The 22,121-nt window shown below is 44.6% G+C and overlaps 1 protein-coding gene across 5 annotated transcripts; it reads left to right on the plus strand.

The window, feature by feature from the left end:
* Positions 1-845: 845 nt before the first annotated feature.
* Positions 846-21,561, plus strand: dennd1c (DENN domain containing 1C). Of its 5 annotated transcripts, none has more exons than XM_064323502.1 (23): positions 846-1,230; positions 3,125-3,189; positions 4,505-4,548; positions 4,642-4,691; positions 5,047-5,166; positions 5,795-5,864; positions 6,351-6,431; positions 7,213-7,296; positions 8,663-8,716; positions 9,186-9,296; positions 10,004-10,104; positions 10,844-10,889; positions 11,398-11,499; positions 11,861-11,986; positions 13,035-13,139; positions 14,299-14,389; positions 14,754-14,794; positions 15,084-15,140; positions 16,711-16,758; positions 17,492-17,623; positions 18,064-18,158; positions 18,871-19,075; positions 19,366-21,561. In XM_064323502.1, exons 1-23 carry the CDS (start codon positions 1,214-1,216, stop codon positions 20,332-20,334), a joined length of 2,814 nt encoding a protein of 937 aa, XP_064179572.1. In that variant the 5' UTR covers positions 846-1,213; the 3' UTR covers positions 20,335-21,561. The 5 variants fall into 5 exon arrangements, with proteins under 5 accessions (XP_064179572.1, XP_064179573.1, XP_064179574.1 ...); XM_064323503.1 differs by having other exon boundaries at positions 7,222-7,296; XM_064323504.1 differs by lacking the exon at positions 7,213-7,296.
* The last annotated feature ends 560 nt before the right edge of the window (positions 21,562-22,121 follow it).

Genomic DNA, 22,121 nt, shown 5'->3' on the forward strand with positions numbered 1-22,121 from the left:
GCCGCAGGTTCTGCTGGTTTGTGTTGTTACTCTGCACTTAATCAATTAAAGTAGTTCATTACACAGTTAACTCACTTCACTTGGTTACTTGGATCTGAGGGTGCCAATTCGTAGGTGAAAACAAAAGCCAGCAGACGTGGCTTTCCAAGACCACGGTTGCAGACCCCTCCTCTAAAACATCTGAAATGCAATTTTGAAAGATCGGAAACATTCTACTGGAGGACAGCATTAACTCACCTGAACATTTGGGTAAATTCCCTTGCAAGAGCAACTTAGTGGTCTGCAATCCTGGTCCTGGAGAGCTGCAGGCTGCCACTGGATCTTGTTTTCTCCTTAATCTGAGCAACCACTTCAGAACCAAAAACCTTGTAATTTCAGTAGCAGGGCTGTAGGGGAATCATTTAAGCTCAAATTTAGCTCTCATTTAATTCCAAATGTCAGATGAGTCACTGCAGAGGAGGTGAATCTCACTCTTTGGTCAGTGAGGTCAGCTTTGGATGTTAAAAATAAATGTTCTGTCACAACTGAGACAAGCTCTCATAACGAGGTGGTGCTAGATGTTATCCTCTGGAGGTGCTAAGCTTGGAGCTATTTAATTATTCATTTTAAAATGTTAAATTGTAAGAAAATCCTTTTTATGGGTGAGGCTGTGCTGGTGCTGAGTCCTGACAGGGATCCCCCTCAAACCCCCCCCCTTCTCTCCTCTGGTGTCACAATGTTTTTGAAGCATGCAGGTGTAAGCAAATTTGATTAAGGGAAGGGAAACGGGTGGAGCTACATTGCAGTGAGGTAATATCAAGGAGGAAGTACATTTTCTATCTATCAGTTCTCCAAAACGTGCCAGTGAACCTGTCACACGATTATGTACTTTCTGTGTGCCTTCATGTTTGTGAATATGTATGTGTATTCAGGGGGGCTAATGGTAGAGGGCAAAAAATAACAGAAGTATCCGTTAAGTGAAACAGGCACTCATAGAGCCGGATACGTTTCCTATCTTTAGAGAGATGCACAGACGTCACACACACACACACACACATGCACAGATCAGGAAGTGAGACGGCTGGTGTCAGGCCCTTCAGCTGGGTAGCCAGGGTGCTGCAGTTGGCCTTCGGGGTGAGCTGGCTGCGTCTGTGATGTGATCGCTTTCCTCTCCGGCTTTTGGCGACGATCGTTTCTCCCCTCTTCGCATGGGACGTGAAGGCGCAGGGTGGCAATGGGGTCCAGGCTGAAGTGAGTGCAAACTCTCTCTCTCTCTCTCTCTCTCTCTCTCTCTCTCTCTCACACTTTCTGTTTTTTGCTGATCACTCTTGTCTGTTCTGCTCTCCTCTCCTCTTCTCTACTCTTCTCATTGCGGTTTGCAGTTCACTTCCTTAAGGCGCAAGTCTCTCTCGTACAGGAAAGAAGCGGTAAAGTTGCATTGCATACAAACTGAAGGCCTCCAGCCTCTAACACATTAACTCAGAAAACTTAACCTTATCAGTGCTTATGGTGTTATAGTTTAATAGAACACAGACCTATACATCTCCCGACACAATGTCTTTGTGATGATGTAAAAATAGACTAACAGCCATACCAAAGACTCTGTCATCTCTAGAGCAATCAGGTGCCTCTGATAAACCAGAAGACATAGTGAATTATTAAAATAGAAAAGTTATTATAAACAATACACCCTTCGCTGATATGGTTGAACATGCTTTGTGGATGAAGTACTTAAAATTACTGAAAAGACTTCAAGATTGAGTGATTCTGTCCATGTTCTCTCAAACAGTTTTAATAGCCTTAATATTTTTAAAACTTTTTTTTAAATTCAAACATTCAGTACACTGACACGAGACACAGCATTTTAGGGTTTAACTACATTTATCGAAGGTACTTGCAAGAAGAGTGTGTGAAAAGTATATTTCAAAGCAAAAGGAAATGCAAGGGGAAATCATCGGAGGCAGTGTCATGCAGAAAATACAATGAAACAGAACAGTCTGAAGTAATGACTTCAATCAATACAAATAAAATGAGAGAGATACTTATGAAAGCACAAAAAGGAAATGGTTTATTTTGTGTCCAAATTCCATGTGAGTGGAATGCAGGTTACCTTCTTGGGGGAGGGGGGTGTACTGGATGATGGGCAGTTTTTTTGTGTGTGTGTTATGATCGGACTGTTCACTGGCCCACCCCAGATTTCACTCTGACCTTTCTCTTTGCTTTTGTAAAATCCTCCACAAAGCCATTTAAAAAAAAATTTGATTCCACTTGAATTTTGGTGAAGATATTTTACCTTACGTTTTTCCCCCTGAACAAATGAGGTCATGGGAGGTCTGGTTCCTACATCCACCCCGTGCTGCTGGGGGTCAGAGATATGTGCATTATGGGTAATATGGGTGTAGTGTGGGGCTGCCCAACCCTGTACCTGGATATCTGCCTTAATGCAAATTTTCACTTCATTTTACACGCCTGAATCTAATAAGAAGTAGCTCAATAAGATCTCTAGCTGTTCGATGAGGTGTGCTTTCCAAGGGTTGGAGTGAAAACCTACAGGGCGGTAGATCTCCAGAAACAGTGTCTGGAAGTTTTGGTGTAGTGCTACAATTACAACAGGTAGACACAACAGCAAGAAAACAGGTACACGACACAAGTGCAGCATTGCTACAGAATATTAGAATAGATGAGTCCAGTACTGGTAAAACATTGCAGTGCAGGAAGGACATTGCAGTTAAACAGGCAAACAAATGGGGGAGAGAAACAGTGTTCCTTTAATGCCTTACATGTACCAACTGCATCACTTGGACTCTATGTACTATGATGCTACAGCACCTCTTGCACAGGTCTGAACATGCCAACTCCATGTACATGCAAACCTACTGACATCAAAGGAATATGTAAATGTATGTGCACAACACTAACGTATACAGATGAGGAAATATGTCAGCTATGTGCCATGTAAATACAACAGGTACCCTTCACATGTGCATGTTAACCTATAGACTGCTCATAAATCCATTTGTGCCACTTTAGATATGAGTCAAAAAGTTTTGGTTCTTCTTTCTTACACAGGAGGTATGACCTATTAAACTCTAATCTTAGCTGGCAAAGGCTTGTGCTCTAAAATGTGTCTTCCTTTTTTTTTCAGAGAAAATCCAGAGAGAACTTTTTATTGGTTCTTTGAAGCCTCCTGTCCTATTGCTAAAGACAAAGGTGAGAACAGGAGTAGGTCAACACAAACATACACACACACATACAGAGAGTGAGAGAGAAGGAGAAGAGGAAAAGGGCAGGATGATTAATTATTTAGAAAGAGAGATGGCAAGAAACAGATAAGAAACAGGATCCAACATGCCAGTTTGTCAGAAAGGGCCAGTGAGCGTCTGTAGGCAGGGACAGAGCCAGACAAGAAACCTGCTGATTCTCAATGGGAGTGATAATCAGCAGTTTTTTTTTTTTTAACGGTGTACCTCAGGCCTGAAAACAGCTCAACTTCCTGTCAGGTGACCTGCCCGCAGAAAACCACAGAGAGAGAGAGGGGGGGGAGGGGAAGGCTGGGGGCCATTGACACCATCCTGTAGCAGAACAGAAGTCATAGTTTACGTTATTTTAAACAGTAAATACTGAATAAAGATCTGCACTATAGATTGTTCCTTCAGCTAACATGTGGTCTAAAACCTTAATACAGGCCTCCCAGAAGGACTGCTCTTTGAGCAGAATGAGGAAGACATGACAAACCCACAAAGTTCATTGATATTGCTGCTATGTTGGATATACAGTATGTCCATCACAACAGCATTTATATGAAATTCAACAAGCTGTAAAAGTTAAATCCAGCTTTTTTATTTACTTGCCAAAATATATAATATACACAAACTTATTTTGTGAAGCCTGAAGCCTACATGTGCAGTTACTAATGAGTTCCTGCAGAGGGCGCCCATAACAGCCATTTCTCACATTGTTCGACAGGATTAGCATTTACCAGGGGCTCATTCCAATCACTTAATTTTACCTTCTTGCAAGGAAAGAACATAAGGTCAAAGTAAATGAGGAAACATGTATTAGGCAAATGGAACGCTCTTGTTCAGTCAAATGTCAGTTTGAAGCCACGTAAATTAGAGATGTGGTAGATGGGGTGAGGTAGACCCACAGGTAAGGACTGAGGAGACAAGGATGGATAAAATAAGCAACTGGAATGAGCCCCGTGTGTGTTAAACTCAAAACTGGAGGTCTGCTCTGTCTGCAGGATTCTATGGTTTCCTTTCAATCAGCAGCCATTTTGGAAATCGAGAATAAGGTGTGTGGATTCTGTAACCAATCAAGTACACTGAAAACCAGCAGACAGTGCAACCCTACCAGGACTGAATTCTGACACCCATGGTGTATACACAAACACTTGTGTTTTATATTGCTGGTGTGGCGTTTGACACTTCCCTCCTTAAGCAATGTTATCTGTTTTGAACAGAAAGTTGAAAATGAGTCTTATTATTTGTTCATTCAAATGTCTGTCTGTCTACTTGGCTCACAGATCCAGGAGTTTTATTTCAGTTTCCGGAAGATTTCAGTGATGAGGTAAGATGCTCTTATACTCATACACGCAATGAAAAACGTGAGGGAAGTCCATTTGCATGATGAGGCCCTCTTGTGTTTCTCCTCCATATTCAGGAGTCTCTCCAGACCCTGCCCCGGTTCTGTTTTCCCTACGACATAGAGAGGTAACTGCCAAAATCACCCCAGGGATGGGCATCACAGGCCCAATGAGCAGCTGTTTGAGGCTGTCTGGGATTTTAACCAATAAGCAGTCTGGTGAAGTGAGTGGGAACTGCCTTTTGGCAGTAAATGGCTAACTTGCTGGTGGCAAGTCCTGAAACGGCTCAAATGGCCTGGTGCTGACAAGAAGAAGATCTGGATAAAATGGTATCTTTGTAGTGTGACTCGATCTGTGGTATCTTTAGACAGTGTGACTGTATCTGTGGTATCTTTGGAGAATGTGACTGGATCTATGGTATCTATGGGAAAGTGTCCGTATCTATGGTATCTTTGGAGAGTGTGACTGTCTGTGATCTCCAGGGTAAAGGAGACTGCAGCAATTCAGCACTTCACCTTTGTGCTCACGGACCTGGAGGGATGCCAGCGCTTTGGTTTCTGTCGCCTGACGTCTAGCTCCAGGACCTGTCTCTGCATCCTGAGGTTAGGCAACCTATACTTACCACTTCTTATAACCCACGCATACACACACACACACACGCACGCACTCATCACACACACACACACACACACACACACACGCACACTCATCACACACACATTGTATAATTCTCCTGCTTCTGCTGAAGGAACACCATGTCACAATACAGGGAGTCTGCCCTGTCTAAACTCTTCAGATTTATTTAATTTTCTCTTCTCCTGCAACCACGTCTGGGAAGGCAGTACAAACACCTCCTGGAGGGTGAGGATTGTGGTCCTTTTTCTGCCGGAGGGTGGGCTGTGTAACTTATTTTTCATCTCCCTGGGTATCAGACAAGAACCTTCCAGCATGTTGTCTGTGGGTGTTTGATTGGATTTTTTTCACACGCATGCACATACGCGCACACACACACACACACACACACACACACACACACACACACACTTTCTCACACACACACAAACACACCACACACACATGCACACACGTGCAAACACACAAACACTCATTCTTTCTCTTCAGTCTCCTTTTTAATATCTACCCTTCTGACATTAAAAATGACCCCATCAGTGGATGCGTCTTTCAAGCATTAAAAAAACATTTACTTCACCTCTTCGCTCTTTATTTTAGCTACCTGCCTTGGTTTGAGGTATTCTACAAACTTCTGAACAATCTTGCAGACTGTTTAACAAAAGGCCAGGTAAGCACAATGTTGTTTCTGTCACAAAAAAGTGTTCATCTATTGTAGGGGCTTTAACAGCCACAGGAGTGATTAAACACAAAGATAAAATATCAGGTAATAAAGCATTTAACCAATTTTGTAATTCATAGACTGACAAGCAAACATGCAATTATGCATAAAAATAATAATTACAATCATAACAATTATTTATTTAACACTTTTCTCATTGAGCTCAATGCACTTTGCGGACTACAAATGAAACATTTAAGTAAGTTAATAGTAAAAAGGTACAAAAAGAAAGAAACTGTGATCCTAATTAAAAGATGTAAATAAATGAAACGACAATAAAATATAGAACAACCAAAGAGCAATTCCAAACTTGTACACATTTAAAAATGGTCATGTTCAGTAACTCTATATTGACAATTCTTGATGAAATTCAGCCAATGAAATGTGTTACTTCATGTGTGGTGTGATTGTCAATGTTCCTGCATTCCACAACAGACCAATGAGATGCGAGAGCTACTCACCGCCCTCTACAAATACCCTGTGCCAGAGGTCAACAGCTCTGTCACTCTACAGCTGGTAAGTCCACACCAGCTAATCAGATCTCAGGATGGCTCTTATCTCCCGCAGGAGGCCCCGCCGCCTGAAGAAGTGTTTTGGTCGTTTGTTTGCTGACAGGTGACGAAGGGTTTTGTAACACGGTGATTTGACTGTAATAGCTCATAGTATTGCGGTCTGTATCACTGTCACACGTGCTGTTGGTTTCCAATAACTTTACACCTGTATTATGACACTCAGTCGGTCGTTAACAACCTGCGCACATGTGAGGTTCAACTCAGGAGTGCGGCACATGACTCCCATGTGACACCTCCCGAGTCCTCGTCCCTTTGTCTGAAGTTTTCAATCAACGACACAGCCCTATTGCGCAGTACCAGGGTCACGTCGTTTCCAATGTGTCTTAGGTGTCTCCTCCACCTGCCTCTCACCTGTCATGAACAGCACACACCTGTACACTACGCAGCATAGCACAGACATTCCCTAGGTACATCACGCACCTCTCACACACCTGTCACACACAATGGCTTCACACTTGTCGTGCAAATCTCACACCTGTTACAAACAGCGCATACCTGAACTGTTATGGAAATCGCACACCTGTTACAAACAGCGCATACCTTAACTGTTACGGAAATTGCACACCTGTTACACACTGTGCATACCTGAACTGTTGTGGGAATTGCACACCGGTTACACACAGAGCATACCTGACCAGTTACGGAAATTGCACACCTGTTGCATACAGCACATTTTTGTTGTACGCTTGATTCCAGCAGAATGATTGTGTCTTTTCCCCATGGAGGGTGAGCAGCTACAGGTCAGAGTGGGGGTGCAGCAGTCCCTCCATTGCCTCTCACCCCCCCCACCGGGGAAGGGAGGATCAGGGGTGAGTCCTGGAACCTCGCTGCAGTCTACCCTGGGCTTGACTAACCGCCTAAAACCAGGAAGAGACTAATTTCTCCAAACCAGGGAGAGACTAACCCCAGAACCAACGTTAGCAAAGCCAAGAAAAGACTAAAGGAATGAACAAGAACACTGTCCTACGTGGTCGAACAACGCGTCGTATGAACCAGGTCATTTGAAGCGTGCGAAAGGCTTGAGTCCCCTAGAACCAGAATGACACCAATCCCTCCACAACAGGAAGAGGTGAATCCTTTAAAGGCAGGATGAGAAACAGTCTCTCTAAACCAAGCAGAGAACCAACATTCTCTCCCCTAAAATCTAGGCCAGATGAATCACCCAAAAACCAAGAATAGACCACCTTTATTGTCAGTGGCACTTCCATAAAAATGATAAATGAGTAAATATTAACCATCTCCCTAAAACTAGAAACTGGACTAACCCCAGCAAGTGACCAATCACAAAACCTGGAGAAGACATGTTCCCCGAAACCTCATCCCTCCCCAATTCTGGATCAGACTAACTCTCCAGCCTCCTAAAAGCATGTTCTGGACTAACCTCAAGCTGTCTAACCGACATGGCTGAAACAACACACCAGAATAGCTCTGTTCTTGCCTGTATCTCTACTGTAATACCACTCACTCATTCACTGACCCTCTCACTCTACAACTCTCTCCTGACTGAGTTTCTCTGTGTGAGTAAGGAAACTGAGCGTGAAATCAGGTGCCAGGTGTGTGTGTACTTCTGCTTGTATGTATATATGTGGATGTTTGTGAGTGCTCATGTACATGCATATGTGTATGTGCATACCTGAGCATGGTATACCTGTGTGTGTGCGTGTGTGTGTGCGTGTCCCCATGTCTATGCATGAAAAAGATAAAGTCACTGGCTGTCAGTGACAAGCTCAGAATTTGGAAGTGGTGCATCCTTTTTCCTGAGCTGAGAAATGGCCCCTCCCACTCTATGAAGGCTCTTCTCAGGGACTCAGGAGACCACGTTCCTGGCAGGTGAGGTTTCCTCACCTCACACAGTATGTTCAGCACTGCATCTAACCAAACCAACCCCCCCTGAATAAGGGGAGGAGCCTCTTAGCTTTCCCATGGTAACCACAGTTTCAACTGTGAATCTGGGTGCTTGTATCCTTGGTAACCCTGGTTCTAATTGTGTTTATGAGCGACAGTCTTGGTCGTAACCCTGCTAATCCAACTGTGTATCTGAGTGCTTGTGTCTTAACCCTAACCCTAACCCTAACCCATGGTTACTCCAGGTCCAACAGTAAAGACTTAGCCTCTGTTGTCACGGTAACCTCCATGCTGACCGCTTCTCTTTCTCTCCAACTCTCTCTTTCTCAGATCCCTTACTTCATTGCTCCTGACCCCGGGAGTCTTCCCTCCATCCCAGAAAGTGTGAGCACTTTTTTAAGCATCCTCTAATGCCATCCTTCTCTCTGTATTGAGATTCATCCCCTCATCTTATCCACACAGCTTGTCTTGCCAGTCTCTCCACCAACACTTATTGTTGGGCTGGTCTGTATCACTGTTGCTGATATAAGTCATGTGATGTAATTATGATTTTGCGCATCTGCAACTGTAAATGCAAGTAATGTAGCTAATATACTGAAGAAAAAGGGAAACACTATGTACATCATAAATTTGAACAATGAACGATACATTTTCTACAAATATATTTCTGAACACATGTCTGTGTGCATTTGCCTTTACGGTTGTCCGTGTTTGTGCGTGTGTGTATGTGTGTGCATGTGTTTTGTATGTGTGTGTGCATGTGTGTATGTGCACCTGTGTGTGTGTGTGTGTGTGCATGCCTGCGTGCGTGCGTGTGTGTGTGTGTGTGTGTGCGTGTGTGTGTGTCCTGCAGAGGAACCTGACTGAGTTGGTGGTGGCTGTGGATGTCAGTAATCTACTGCAGCTCTACGCCAGCATGCTGTTCGAACGGAGAATTATCATCAGCTCCACCAAGCTGAGCACGGTGAGTTCATCAACACCTCATTGATGGAACATCTTATTGGCTGTGGCAGTGTGTAGTGCTTGTTGATTGGCATTGACAGTGTTTCGTGATGATGATTTCCTATAACAATATTCAGGGTTCACTGATAAGCAGCAATTGTGGGTTGTTGGCTCTTGTTATGAATACTAGTTGTTGATTGGCTGTGATGGACTTGATTGACTGGGCATTGATTGACCTTAATGCTGTTCACTGTTCATTCATTGGCTGTGACAGTGTTCTGTGATGACGAGTAGCAATGTTAACGTTTCGTCAAATGGCAGCATGTGCAAATTGTTGATTGGCATCTGATGTGGTTCATTCTTTGTTGATTGGCTGCCGTACCATTCTCCATGTATGAATTGGTCCTGGACTTTTTCAATAGACAGAATGTTATGGTACATTTCACATGTTCGTGCTGAATGGGTTGCAAGGTTTTGAAACAGTACTCAGGAGATGGGTGCGGTGCACTGTGGGATATTGGTTGTGCTATATTGATTGGTGGGGTGACCTATTGTAAATGAGATGATGATGTAATGTGACCACCAGATTAAATCCACTCATCATACATTCAACATTCTGCTTTTGGATGTTCATACAGGGTGTGGTCCTGATGTTAAATATTTGCATAATGTTTTGGGTGTCTCGAATGTACCCCCTGACTCTGCAATCCCCCCCCCTCCTCCCCCCAGTTGACGGCTTGTGTCCACGCCTGCAGTGCCATGCTCTACCCCATGTATTGGCAACACATATTCATCCCCGTGCTCCCCCCTCATCTGCTGGACTACTGCTGGTGAGTGCTAGGGCTCTAAAGGGCTATGGGCTAAAGCTGCCGGTGAGTACTAAGGGTTAAAACTATTGGTAAATTCTAAGGACTAAAGCAGTTGGTGGGTGCTATTGGCTAAAACGTCTGTGCTTCTATATACTTTTTAGCACTCTACTAAAGTGCTGGATTGCTACTAGCTCTTCTGTACCAATAATCTTGTTGTTCCTGTTGCTTCTCCTCCAATATTTACTCTACAGTATCGTTCGCATCATGCCAGCATTAGCATTAACATCTCTATAACTCAATTCAGTTTGCTTTATTGGCATGACAAAACAGTAAATTTCGTATTGCTAAAGCATACAATGTTATAAAAAACATACATTTAACATAGAACAATACTTGTATCCTTTGATGTAAACATCAAAGACTAAAAACACATGAACAGTAACCATACATTAAAACAAGAACTTTCTTCTGATTGGGGGATTGAGAAATAAGAATGGGGGAATAAAATGAATATATAAAAAAATAATAATAATGATCATAATAAATAAATGAAAGTGCATCACAAAAATCAATATAAGTGGTAATTATAATAATGCTGATGATGTTAGTGGCAAATAATCATATAATAATCATATAATAATACATAAAAGTAAATAGAATGGAGAAAAAAATGGGCGATGCATATTTTTTTATTTCCATGTCACTAACATCTCTCTCTCTCTCTCTCTCTCTCTCTCTCTCTCTCTATCTCTCTCCACAGTGCTCCCATGCCCTACATCATTGGTGTCCACTCCAGTCTTATGGAGGTAGCTACCATGCTTAAAATAAATTTGGTGCCTAACACGGGGCAGTTTCCACCCCGATTTGGAATGCCCAGTCGTCTGCAACCACAGCTGCGTTCATGCTGCGAACCCCACTGCCGATTCGGGAAAGTGTAGACATCATCCATGGTTCTCCTCTGAAACACATGGTGTTCACCAACTGCTTTTTTTAAAATCGCAAATTACAGTTAAGCTTGTTTAGTGTGGAGTCAGAGTAAGACCTTTCGTATGCGGCTTTTGACTGCAATTTATGGGTGCCCAATCGACCAGGAGAGGTTGCTGAATAGCAATGAACGTCACAGTCGTCAATTGCCCCATAGAGCTACTGGCCACAGTTGGCCCTGGCATGGTCTGGATTGGATGCGAAGCTGTGACTCATCCATGCACCACAGCCCATGCCTGTCATTCTCACTGCATATTCTACACTTCCTGCTGGTTTGTGTGGTCCCCAATATGAATTAAAGTATGTTTTTCATCCTGCTGTGCTGTACAGAAAGTGAGGAGCAGGGCTTTGGAGGATGTGGTCATTTTGAACGTGGACACAAACACACTGGAGTCCCCATTCGAGGACCTGAAAAGGATTCCGTCAGACGTGGTAAAGCCCAAGAACACATCTTTACTGTATCTGTTCAGGACACAGAACATACATTGGATATGCTGAGCAAATTGCGTTGTGTGTATATGTTGTGTGTGTGTGTGCGCATGTATGTGCATGTGCTTGTGTATGTGTGTGTGTGTTTGGGTATATCTGTGTTTTGAGGTGCTGAATGTGTGTGTGTGTGTGTGTGTGTGTGTGAATGTACATACATCAGGTTTGGGAGCGTGTGTCAATGCGTATGTGTAAATACCTGAGTGGAGCCCCATTGTGTGTGTGTGTGCTTGTCTGCATATCAAAAGTGTGTGTGTGTGTCTGTGTGTGCGTTATAGACTGTAGCTCGTGTGTTTGCATATTCCAGCTCTCATTGCTGAAGGTTCGGCTGAAGAAGCAGTCTACGGCCCCAGGTTCGGGCGTGGCTCGAGCCTTCCTGAAGACACAGGCTCTGCTTTTTGGGGGGTACAGAGATGCACTGCTGAGCCCCACGGTGAGTCTCCACCTACACGTCCCAAATGGGGAATTGAGCAGGCAACAGTAGCGTCTTCATTTCCCACATGTGCTGACAGGCACTCATCAAGAAAAACATTTATTGGGTGGCCATGTTTCCCCTTCAGGAAGGACTGGCAAAGGAATGATTATTTTGATTCTCATCATTTCCAAATCATGAATTGCTTAAGCATGAAATACTCAGCTCGGTCTTGTATGTATATGTGCACCACATCACATACATCTGGAAAAACTGTTTGCATTTAAATTTGTATTTGAGTATTTAGCAGATGCTCTTATCGAGAGTCACTTGTAAAATGCATTTTGTAATTGGCAGTTTCCCAAAAATAAAAATAGTAGTAGTCAGTTCCTAAACCTACAATATAACATGAAGAGCCATACCAGGCACAAAAGGGGCATTGGTGAAGCAGTGACTGGATGTGAGTGCATACTGTTGTATGTGGCATGATTAGAGGCATTAAACAGGGTATGTTAAAAAAAAGGGACTGTAGATTTTTAAAATATAAAAAAGGAGAGGTTGTATGGTGTCCCTTTATTAAAATAAAAGGGTTACATTACAGACATTATCTTTACATTGTCGTTACATGAGTTATCTTAATGACCCTTTTTACCAACCACACTAAAACATCATCACCCCGCCACAACCCCCCGTAAGATCTATACATCCGATTGGGCCATTTGTCAGCTCCGGGTTCGAGGCCGTGGGGCTGAGGGAACAGCTGCCAGCATAGGGGAGGGTCATGTGGGATACTGAAGCCCTGCCTGCAACCCCTGCAAGCAAAGACACACCCAAAGGAATAGCCGCGGAATGCACTCATGCACTGCTGTGCTGTTCTCAGCTAGCAGTCAGATTTAACTGACCAGCGCCAGGGTGTTGTGTGATTGGACCGCGGCGTTCAGAGATTCGATATCATTGGCTGCAGGGGAATGATGGGCAGAGTTCGTGAGTCCACGTTACAAGTTTGGTATCGGTGTCCGTAACCAGTCAGTGAATTCAGTCCCCTTTCTTTGTTTTGTGCTCCTCCAAGGAGGGGGGTCCACTCAGGTTTTGCGAGGAATCTTTCCTGAAGCACAAGTCTCACAGCATGAGGCAGTTTCTGGAGAGTGCTGTCCACCTGCAGTTCTTCAAGCAGGTAAAGCTAACGTGCATGGAAACACTGAAGTCTCACAGAAACAAGAACCAAAATGGGGCTGTTTATATTGACTGCAACTCTTCACTGACCTATATGACCCTTCTAGTGTTGAAATGGTGTTGCTGCAGCAGCCGACAAGACAGTTAGGTAGTCTCACTGCAGTTTCTAACACTGCTTTTTGTCTTGTGGCTGCCAAAAACCTGTAGTTCTCACATTTTGTGAGCAGTATGTTTGTGCAGCGATGCCATCTGCTGGTTATGACATGTAACATATAGTTAAGTAATGACGCCCGGCTTACCCACCACGAAAAATGAGCTAGGTTATGGATCACAAACAGTTACTTGCTCTGTTTGGTTATCGTTACCCAGAAATATGTATGAGGTTTAGGACAGAAAAATAGAATTTCTAGCAGGCCCAGCCGAGTTTGTGCAGTGCTGCCACCTGCAGGAACCCTGCATGTAATAACTTTGATGCCAAAGGTTAAGTTATAAGGCTGTCTTGTTATTTATGTGGCGATGATCACATTGATGTTTGGCATATATGTTGGGAGAGACTAACCTGGAAACAGGCTGTTCTGTCCTTTTCTGCGGCCGGCTGGATGTATAACTTTCACTGCCGATAGAAGGTCATATACACATTTGAATGTTTATGAAAACATGATACTAACCATGCAATAATATGAAATAAGAGGCTTGATCTGAATATTGGTGAATATAGGCGTTTTTTTGTTTTTTTTAATGATCTGTAATTTGCAGGCATTGTATTGGTGTTCAAAGAGTTAAAGAATTTCAAATAATTATTTAACCCAGGATTGTGCTGTTTCACTTAGCTCCAATGTTGCATGGTGCCTTCATTTCTTCACCTGAGCACGACAGGTGAAAGCAATAAGGCAGAGACTTCACCTCACCAATCAGCAGTCACTTTAGATCAGTGAAACCACGAAGGAAGTCAGGGAGGGAGGGAGGATGCCACTCCAGAGATGGGACCTCATAAAAATGCCACTCGCTGGTCACGCGTCTGTTTGAAACATCTAATAGTTAATTAATTTTACTGTCGTGTGTGTGCATGTGTGTGCGCGTGCGTGCCTGTGCGTTTGCATGTGTCCGTGTGTGTCTGTGTGTCTGTCTGTGTGTGTGTCTGTGTGTGCGATGTCTCACAGTTTATTGACGGACGCCTAGAGCTGATAAACCGAGGGAAGGATCCCGTGGATCTGTTTGAGGAGGAAATGTTTCAATGTGGGGAGTCTGCAGGTAAGAGAGAGACAGAGGGGATTAAAAAAATTGTTGATCATCTGTCTTGTATAGAGAGAGAGAGAGAGAGAGAGAGAGAGAAATTACTTTATTTAATGAAATCATAAAAATAAACTTCTCGATGTATTTCCAACCCATAAAAAAAAGTTCCCACTTTCCCACCCAGATGGCCTTTTTCCCTGTGCAGATTTAAACACAGAATGAAGGACATATTGTGGCATCCCAACCTGTCCATTCAGATCCTTTGCATTTCACCCACGTTCAGTCACCACTCTTAATGGACTTGTGACCTCCTGACCTCTGGCCTGTTGGTGAGGAAGAGCCCCGTTCAGCTGGTTTTCATGTGTTTTTCCGTCCTTTCCAGGTGGCAGACGATCCTACCAGCAGCTGGTTGGGAACCTGAAGGTACAAACCCCATTTACAGAAATGCTTAATCGCCATTGCTTCTTAAAGCTAATTCCTGGGAATTATTTTTGAATGATCTTAATGGAACAAGAGTGGATTTTGTTTATGGCATGAGATATCTATGTGCACCAACCGGCCAGACCACAAAAGTTACGAAGGCCAAAGACAGATTCTTCCGTATAATTTATCACATTAAGGGGCCTTACCTGCATTTTACGACAATTTTTTCATCATTAGCATCTCGTTTGTTCATTGGTTGTTTGGTTTTCTTCTTTTTTTTCCCTGGCAGAAAGGGGGCGGAGCTCTGATTCACACAGTCAAGTCTAAGGCCAACATGTGCAAGACTGTGAGTGACGTTTGTTATCATATACTCTCTCATCAATGCACTCAGCACCTTCCTGTTTGTGACAATTGCCTTTTACCGTAAAGCAAAGACTCTAGCCATGTCTAAAATTGCTCCCTGTTCAATATATAGTGCACAATATTCAGTTTCTGCCATTTTGTTGTCTGAATTTAAACTGTAAAATTCATGCGCCCTCAAAAATACCCACAGTGCAACAGAGAATTTAGTGTACAAAGCATGCAAACTATTTATGCAAAAAAAAAAAAATAATAATACTACAATGCAATGCTTCACCTCCTGCAGTCCGGCAAACAAGGTGGGATGAGAAGATCGGTAACGGATAACAGTTCAAATGTCACTTTTTGTTTTGCGGAAAAGTTTGAAGCATGAAATACTCAGATACTCAGGGAAAGACAATAAAAACAATACATTCACTACAGTTTATTTATACACATTTGGGGTCAGGCGTGCTGTAAATAAAAGATATGTCTGCGACGCCACACCTGTCAATGGTGGTGCAAAACAATGTTTTCTTTAGTGTGTAATATCTAAATTTATTACTCCCTATAATTAGAGCCTCCAGTTCGTCTCACCTTGTTTTCTCGCATGGCCAGCTCGAGGTTGCAATAGGTTTTTTGTCAAGCCCCAAATAATTATCCCAGGAGCCCCACCAGACCTGGGTCATATACATACTTGTTTTGGATTCGAATAGTTTTCTACACTTTACTGATCTTGTCTGGTGTATTGGAACCAATTAAATACTCTCAAAAAGTGCAAACCCCACCTTCTGTTCATATTGCCAGGCTCAATTACAACAGGCAAGATCAATAGAGCACAGAAAAGTATAAGGAGCTAAGAAGCTCCCAAAGAATTATTGAGCAAGGAAACACAAGTTCATCCTTTGCAGAAGTATTTTTTCGGAAACGCGTGACTTATAATTTACATTACATTACATTAGAGGCATTTAGCAGACGCTCTTATCCAGAGCGACTTACACAACTTTTTACATAGCATTTTACATTGTATCCATTTATACAGCTGGATATATACTGAAGCAATGCAGGTTAAGTACCTTGCTCAAGGGTACAACGGCAGTGTCCTTACCCGGGAATCGAACCTGCGGCCTTTCGGTTACAAGCCCAGTTCCTTACCCACTGTGCTACACCCCGTCCTAATGATAATGATCGACCTGTGGATCCACCTCTGCCCCTCTACCACCTCTGTAATTGACGTGGCTTCAAACTGACTGCTTGACAAAGCAAGGACGTTACACTTGCCTTAATGCTTCCTCAATTCCTCCCTGCCCGCTTCCATTCCTTGACTCTTCTGAAGGGTGGAGCTAGGAGCAAGGTAAGGGAGCAAGGAGTTAAAATAAGCAAATGGAATGAGCTGACGTTGACAACTTGTGATTCCAGACGTAAATTTAATGTATTTTTGACCCGTTTGGCCTTCCGTGCTGGGAAAGGAGACAAGGAAAGGAGAAAAAAATAAACGTTTGGAATGCTCTTCAAGTGATTAGATCTTTCTTACTGGCAAAGAGGATTACTTCCTGTTCTTTTGCATTCTCTTTCAGGCTAAAGGTCATGCCAAGTCCGGCTTGAAGAATCTTCTGTGTTCCAAGGTAAAAAAGTAGATTTCTATCTGTATTAGACTTTATATTGGTAGATCCCTCCTATTGTCTGTGTATGTTTGTCTGTTTTTCTTTTTTACTTGATGGTTGCGAGGTTGTGTTCACTGTGTGAATGTTTTGAATACTGTCTGAATTATGTGTGCTTTTCCTTGTGAATGTGTGTGTATTTGTGTGCTTCTCCAGGTGAATGTGTGTGTATGTGTTTTTCTCGAGGTGAACGTGTGTGTATTTGTGTATGTGTGCTTCTCGAGGTGAATGTGTGTGTATTTGTGTATGTGTGCTTCTCCTGGTGAATGTGTGTGTATTTGTGTATGTGTGCTTCTCCTGGTGAATGTGTGTGTATGTGTGCTTCTCGAGGTGAACGTGTGTGTATGTGTGTATGTGTGCTTCTCGAGGTGAACGTGTGTGTATGTGTGTATGTGTGCTTCTCGAGGTGAATGTGTGTGTATTTGTGTATGTGTGCTTCTCCTGGTGAATGTGTGTGTATTTGTGTATGTGTGCTTCTCCTGGTGAATGTGTGTGTATGTGTGCTTCTCGAGGTGAACGTGTGTGTATTTGTGTATGTGTGCTTCTCGAGGTGAACGTGTGTGTATGTGTGCTTCTCGAGGTGAACGTGTGCGTATTTGTGTATGTGTGCTTCTCCAGGTGAACGTGTGTGTATTTGTGTATGTGTGCTTCTCCTGGTGAATGTGTGCATTTAGCTGCATCATGTGCATGTTGACAGGAGGAGAATGAGGTGGCCCTGCTCTACAGAGGGGGGTCCCTGCGGTCTGAAGTCCCAGGAACTTATGTGCATCGTCGGGTACAGTCCGACTGTCTGCAGAACCGCCTGCCAATCACACAGCACTTTGGAAAGGTAAGTCCCTCCCCCAGTACTTCCCTGTCTTAAAATTCAGCCTTTCATTCATTTCTTTAGATGGGTGACTTAAGCACTTATTTTACCTTTCAAATGGTAACTAGTGTTCTCTGCTTGCATTGCTGTTATTTATATGTGCTGCGCCATTGTGCTGTGTTGTTGTGTTTTTACTGTGCTGTGTTGTGTGCTGCACTATACTGTGTGATGCTGTGCACTTTGCCTCGCTGTGCTGTGCTATGTTTGCCGCGTTGTGCTTATGCTGTGTTGTGTTTGTACTATGTTGTGTTCATGCTGTGCTGTGCTGTGTTTGTGCTGTGATGTGCCCTGCTGTGTTTATGCTGTGTTTGTGCTGTGCTATGCGTGCTGTCCTGTGTTTATGCTGTGCTGGTTTGTGCTGTGCTGTACTGTGCTCTGCTGTGCCACATCGTGCTGTGTGTCAGTCTCGGCCACGTCGACCAGCTCGCAGGTACAACCGCCAGCATGAGGAGAGAACACCAGAGAAGAGCAGCACCTGGAGACCAGACTGGGAGGAAGAGTAAGGGCCCGAATATGCACACCTGGGTTTGTGTTTTGTGTGTGTGTGTGTGTGTACATGTGTGTGTGTTTGTATACATACGTGTGTGTAAATACCTGTGTGCATGTGTATGTGTGTGTGTGTGTGTGCGTGTGTGTGTGCGTGTTTGTATACATACGTGTGTGTAAATACCTGTGTGCATGTGTGTGTGTGTGTGTGTGTGTACGTGCGTGTGTGCATGTTTGTATACATACGTGTGTGTAAATACCTGTGTGCATGTGTGTGTGTGTGTGTGTGTACGTGCGTGTGTGCATGTTTGTATACATACGTGTGTGTAAATACCTGTGTGCATGTGTATGTGTGTGTGTGTGTGTGTACGTGCGTGTGTGCATGTTTGTATACATACGTGTGTGTAAATACCTGTGTGCATGTGTATGTGTGTGTGTGTGTGTGCGTGTGTGTGTGCGTGTTTGTATACATACGTGTGTGTAAATACCTGTGTGCATGTGTGTGTGTGTGTGCGTGTGTGAGTGTGTGTGTGTGTGTGTGTGTGTACGTGCGTGTGTGCATGTTTGTATACATACGTGTGTGTAAATACCTGTGTGCATGTGTATGTGTGTGTGTGTGTGTGTGTGTGTACGTGCGTGTGTGCATGTTTGTATACATACGTGTGTGTAAATACCTGTGTGCATGTGTGTGTGTGTGTGTGTGTGTGTGTGCGTGTGTGTGTCAGGGCTGCGGAAGAGGATCAGGGCAGCTCAGACAGTGTGCAGTTGGATGAGGTTGATGGAGACCTGGTGCCAGACTCAGAAGAGATGGACCTGCTGGGGGAGATCTTCGACACGCTCAGCACTCGGAGCGTGCACGAGCGCGGGCTCCTGTACGGGACTCGCAGCCTGGACTTCTTCGGCCCCGACTCGGCCGACTACATCACTCGGGTAGGAGCCCTCGAAAAACAGACGGGAGTTTTTATGAGGACGCTTCAAAAATTCTTTCTGAAATCTATAGTTATTTGGGAGCAAACTCACCATTATTTTGGATTACATGTTACTCCTCCACCTGAACAGATGTATGTACAAATATATGTGCACACACATGCATATCCACACACATGCAAGTTGTACGTACACAATTATACAACAAGTTGTACACACAAGGGCATGCACATTTACATACACAGACACACAGCCATCCGTCCCTCATTGTCTCACTCTCCCGTGTTTTTCAGAAGGGGATGGCCGCACCGAGCCAGGAGAGTCTGAATGCCTCCCTTGGGAGGAGCGGAAGTCTCCTGAGCTGGGGTCAGGAGGAGGAGCCAGAGGAGCAGGAGGAGGGGTCAGATGCACAGGGGGAGGAGCAAGAGGAGGGGACTGGCAAGCAGAAGGGGGAGGCAGAAGAGGAGAAGGAGGAGGAGGAGCTGGAAGATGAAGGAAAAGACAGACCTGGCGAGCCTTATCAAGAGGCAGGGAGGAAAGTGAGGAGCCTCCAGCAGCAGGAGAAGGAGGAGAGAGTAAAAGAGGAGGAGCAGGAGAGACAGCAGGAGGTTCAGAGCCAGGAGCACCAAGATGAAAACCAGCCTCAGCGAACAGGAGCTCCACCCTCACCTATGGAACCAGAGGCAGTATCTGCTCAAAGCCCCACCACCACCCTCAGCCCCGCCACTTCCTCTGAGGTCACTTCGGAGGATAAGCCATCCGGAGCGGGACGAAGAGTGGAATCGGGATGGAAGGCCCAGCTAAAGGAACAGGGGCGTGTGAGCACACCCCAGATCAGTGCTGACAGCCAGGTCACAGACCCTCCCAGCCCCTCCCCAGCTGGCCAACTGACAGAGCCGGGTCCTGACGTCGGGGCAGGGCTGGGGGGAGGGGCAGACGAACAGGGGGAAAACAGGTCCCCCATGCCCAGGGTGCAGTCTACTCTGGCTCTGTTTCAGGCTAGAGAAGGGGGCGGGGCCCGGAAGCCAGGCAATGCCTTCGGAGGCGGGAACTCTGCCCTCAAAAATTCTTCTCCCAACAAAAGACCTTCCCCTGAAGCTGGCCCCCCCGAGCCGGGGGACACGTCTAAGCCCATCAGAACATCGCCCATGAGGCCCTCTCCTGGTGAGACGCACACAGACCCTGACATCACTGCGGAAGGTGAGGAGCAACACCTGCCCCCTGTCAAGGTGTCCGAGCTGAAGAAGAGATTTGAAGCTTGATCAGTCCCTGACTCTGTGTGTGAGAGAGAGACAGTGGCCAGCCCACAGGCCAATACACAGCAAACTGTGGCATGAAAGTTTCTGCCAGAGATGCCAATGGTGACTGACAACGCAGTTCATCTCTGTGGCCAGCAGGTGTCACTCGTCACACTGAGCTCCGGCCTGGAGACTTAAGAGAAAAGTGCAGTCAAGGTCTGGAGTTAAACTGGGACTCCTTACTGCAAAGCCTTTTAGTCTCTCCTTCTGCTTACTTATCAAAGGTGGTGTCACTCAATTTACTTAATTTGTGCAACTTGTTATTTTCATGTCCACCTAACAGCTTTCCTTTCTGTCCACCTGTCTGTCAAGGACACACAGGACAGCCAATCACCCAGACCCCAACTCAAGGTGTCGCCACTCAGACTGCCATATGTGAAATTACCACTGAGGCTCTTTAAAAAAAAAAAAAGCACAGAGAAGGGCAACTAAATTGGTTCCATGTTTGAAATTTTAAAAGGTACAAATAAAAGCTGGTATTCCAGCAGCCATGCCACCCTGTACCCTTCTCATGATTTAGTACTGAATCTAAGCAGGTGTGGGGTGTGACCCTCTAGAAAAGGGGTGAACAGTCTTATCCGAAAAGGTTTGCAGGTTTTTTGTTTTTGTCGAATGTTACAGCACCCGATTCTACTTATAAAGGTCTTGACTGGAGAACACAATTATTCAGACATTGTAGTGCTGAGCATAAACAGAGCCCTGCATCCACACTGGCCCTTTTTGAATTTTGGACACTCCTGTGTCAGGAAAGCTAGCTGGCTGCTGGAAGAAGTTAGCATGTCAGCAGGAGGTTCTCTTCTCCCTGGACTGGATAGAAACATACTGTAGTACCCCAGTACAGAGATCTGGGTGCCTTCCTTTTCCTCAGGGGAGATGTTAACCAAAGGGTCCGATTCGCCATGGTCATTGAAGATCCCAAGGGCACAGGGTAGGGGGTGTGCGTTTATTTTTCTTATTTCAGATCAGTCAGAGACACCGATTTCTCATGCTGGATAGCACTGGCCCAATGCACTGACCCTAGATTCATTTCAGCTTTCTCTCACTAGTAGGATCATGCTGAGCATGTCACTGACACTGCCATGAGCTGTGATGACAAATTTACACATTATTGCCTTGCCTTTTAATATCAAATATATATATTTGCTTACGTGTCAGTTTGTCGCATTTTTTAATAAATTAAAATGAAAAGCATGTTATTGTTTTGTCTTTTATCGTGCACCTGGCAGGAAAGTTGCACTTGTTGTGGGGGGGGAGGGGAGGGGAGGGGGGGGTGGTGTTTGGATTTGACATGGATGCATCTCCATTCCCCCTCATTCCATCTCCTCTTCCAAGGCCTCGTTAATGCTCCACTCCTCCAAGACAAACCTCACGCCTTACAACACTCCACATCCAATTCCAAAGCCTCTCCCCCGTACAGTACCTCCTAAAACACCCCTCCCTCCTGCAGCATCTCCGTCCTTTCTCTCCACGAACGCCGCTGCAAGTGTCTCAACTATCTCTTCAATTGAACGGACATTTGACCTAAACTTCAAATTAAATGCAAAGTGTTTGAATGTTTTGCATTCACAAACGCTGCTCGGCTAGCTACAAATGCCAAATACATACCGGCCACTGTGGCCAGCATGAGAATGCAGACTGCTGTTCGCAGAGACCGAGTAGTCTACCATGGAAAAACCAGGGGGTGCATTCTGCATCTGCGCGCGATTTCACTGGACTTCAAAAACTTGCAATCAGAGGAAGCCCCACAATCA

This window comes from Anguilla rostrata, chromosome 2, assembly GCF_018555375.3.
Source record: "Anguilla rostrata isolate EN2019 chromosome 2, ASM1855537v3, whole genome shotgun sequence".
NCBI classification, from domain to species: domain Eukaryota; kingdom Metazoa; phylum Chordata; class Actinopteri; order Anguilliformes; family Anguillidae; genus Anguilla; species Anguilla rostrata.

Excerpts from the sequence above, each read along its gene's own strand:
- dennd1c (XM_064323502.1), top strand. Across the intron at positions 8,717-9,185 it reads TTCCCTCCATCCCAGAAAGT|AGGAACCTGACTGAGTTGGT; the intron begins GTGAGCACTTTT and ends TGTGTCCTGCAG. Across the intron at positions 11,987-13,034 it reads ATGCACTGCTGAGCCCCACG|GAGGGGGGTCCACTCAGGTT; the intron begins GTGAGTCTCCAC and ends TGCTCCTCCAAG.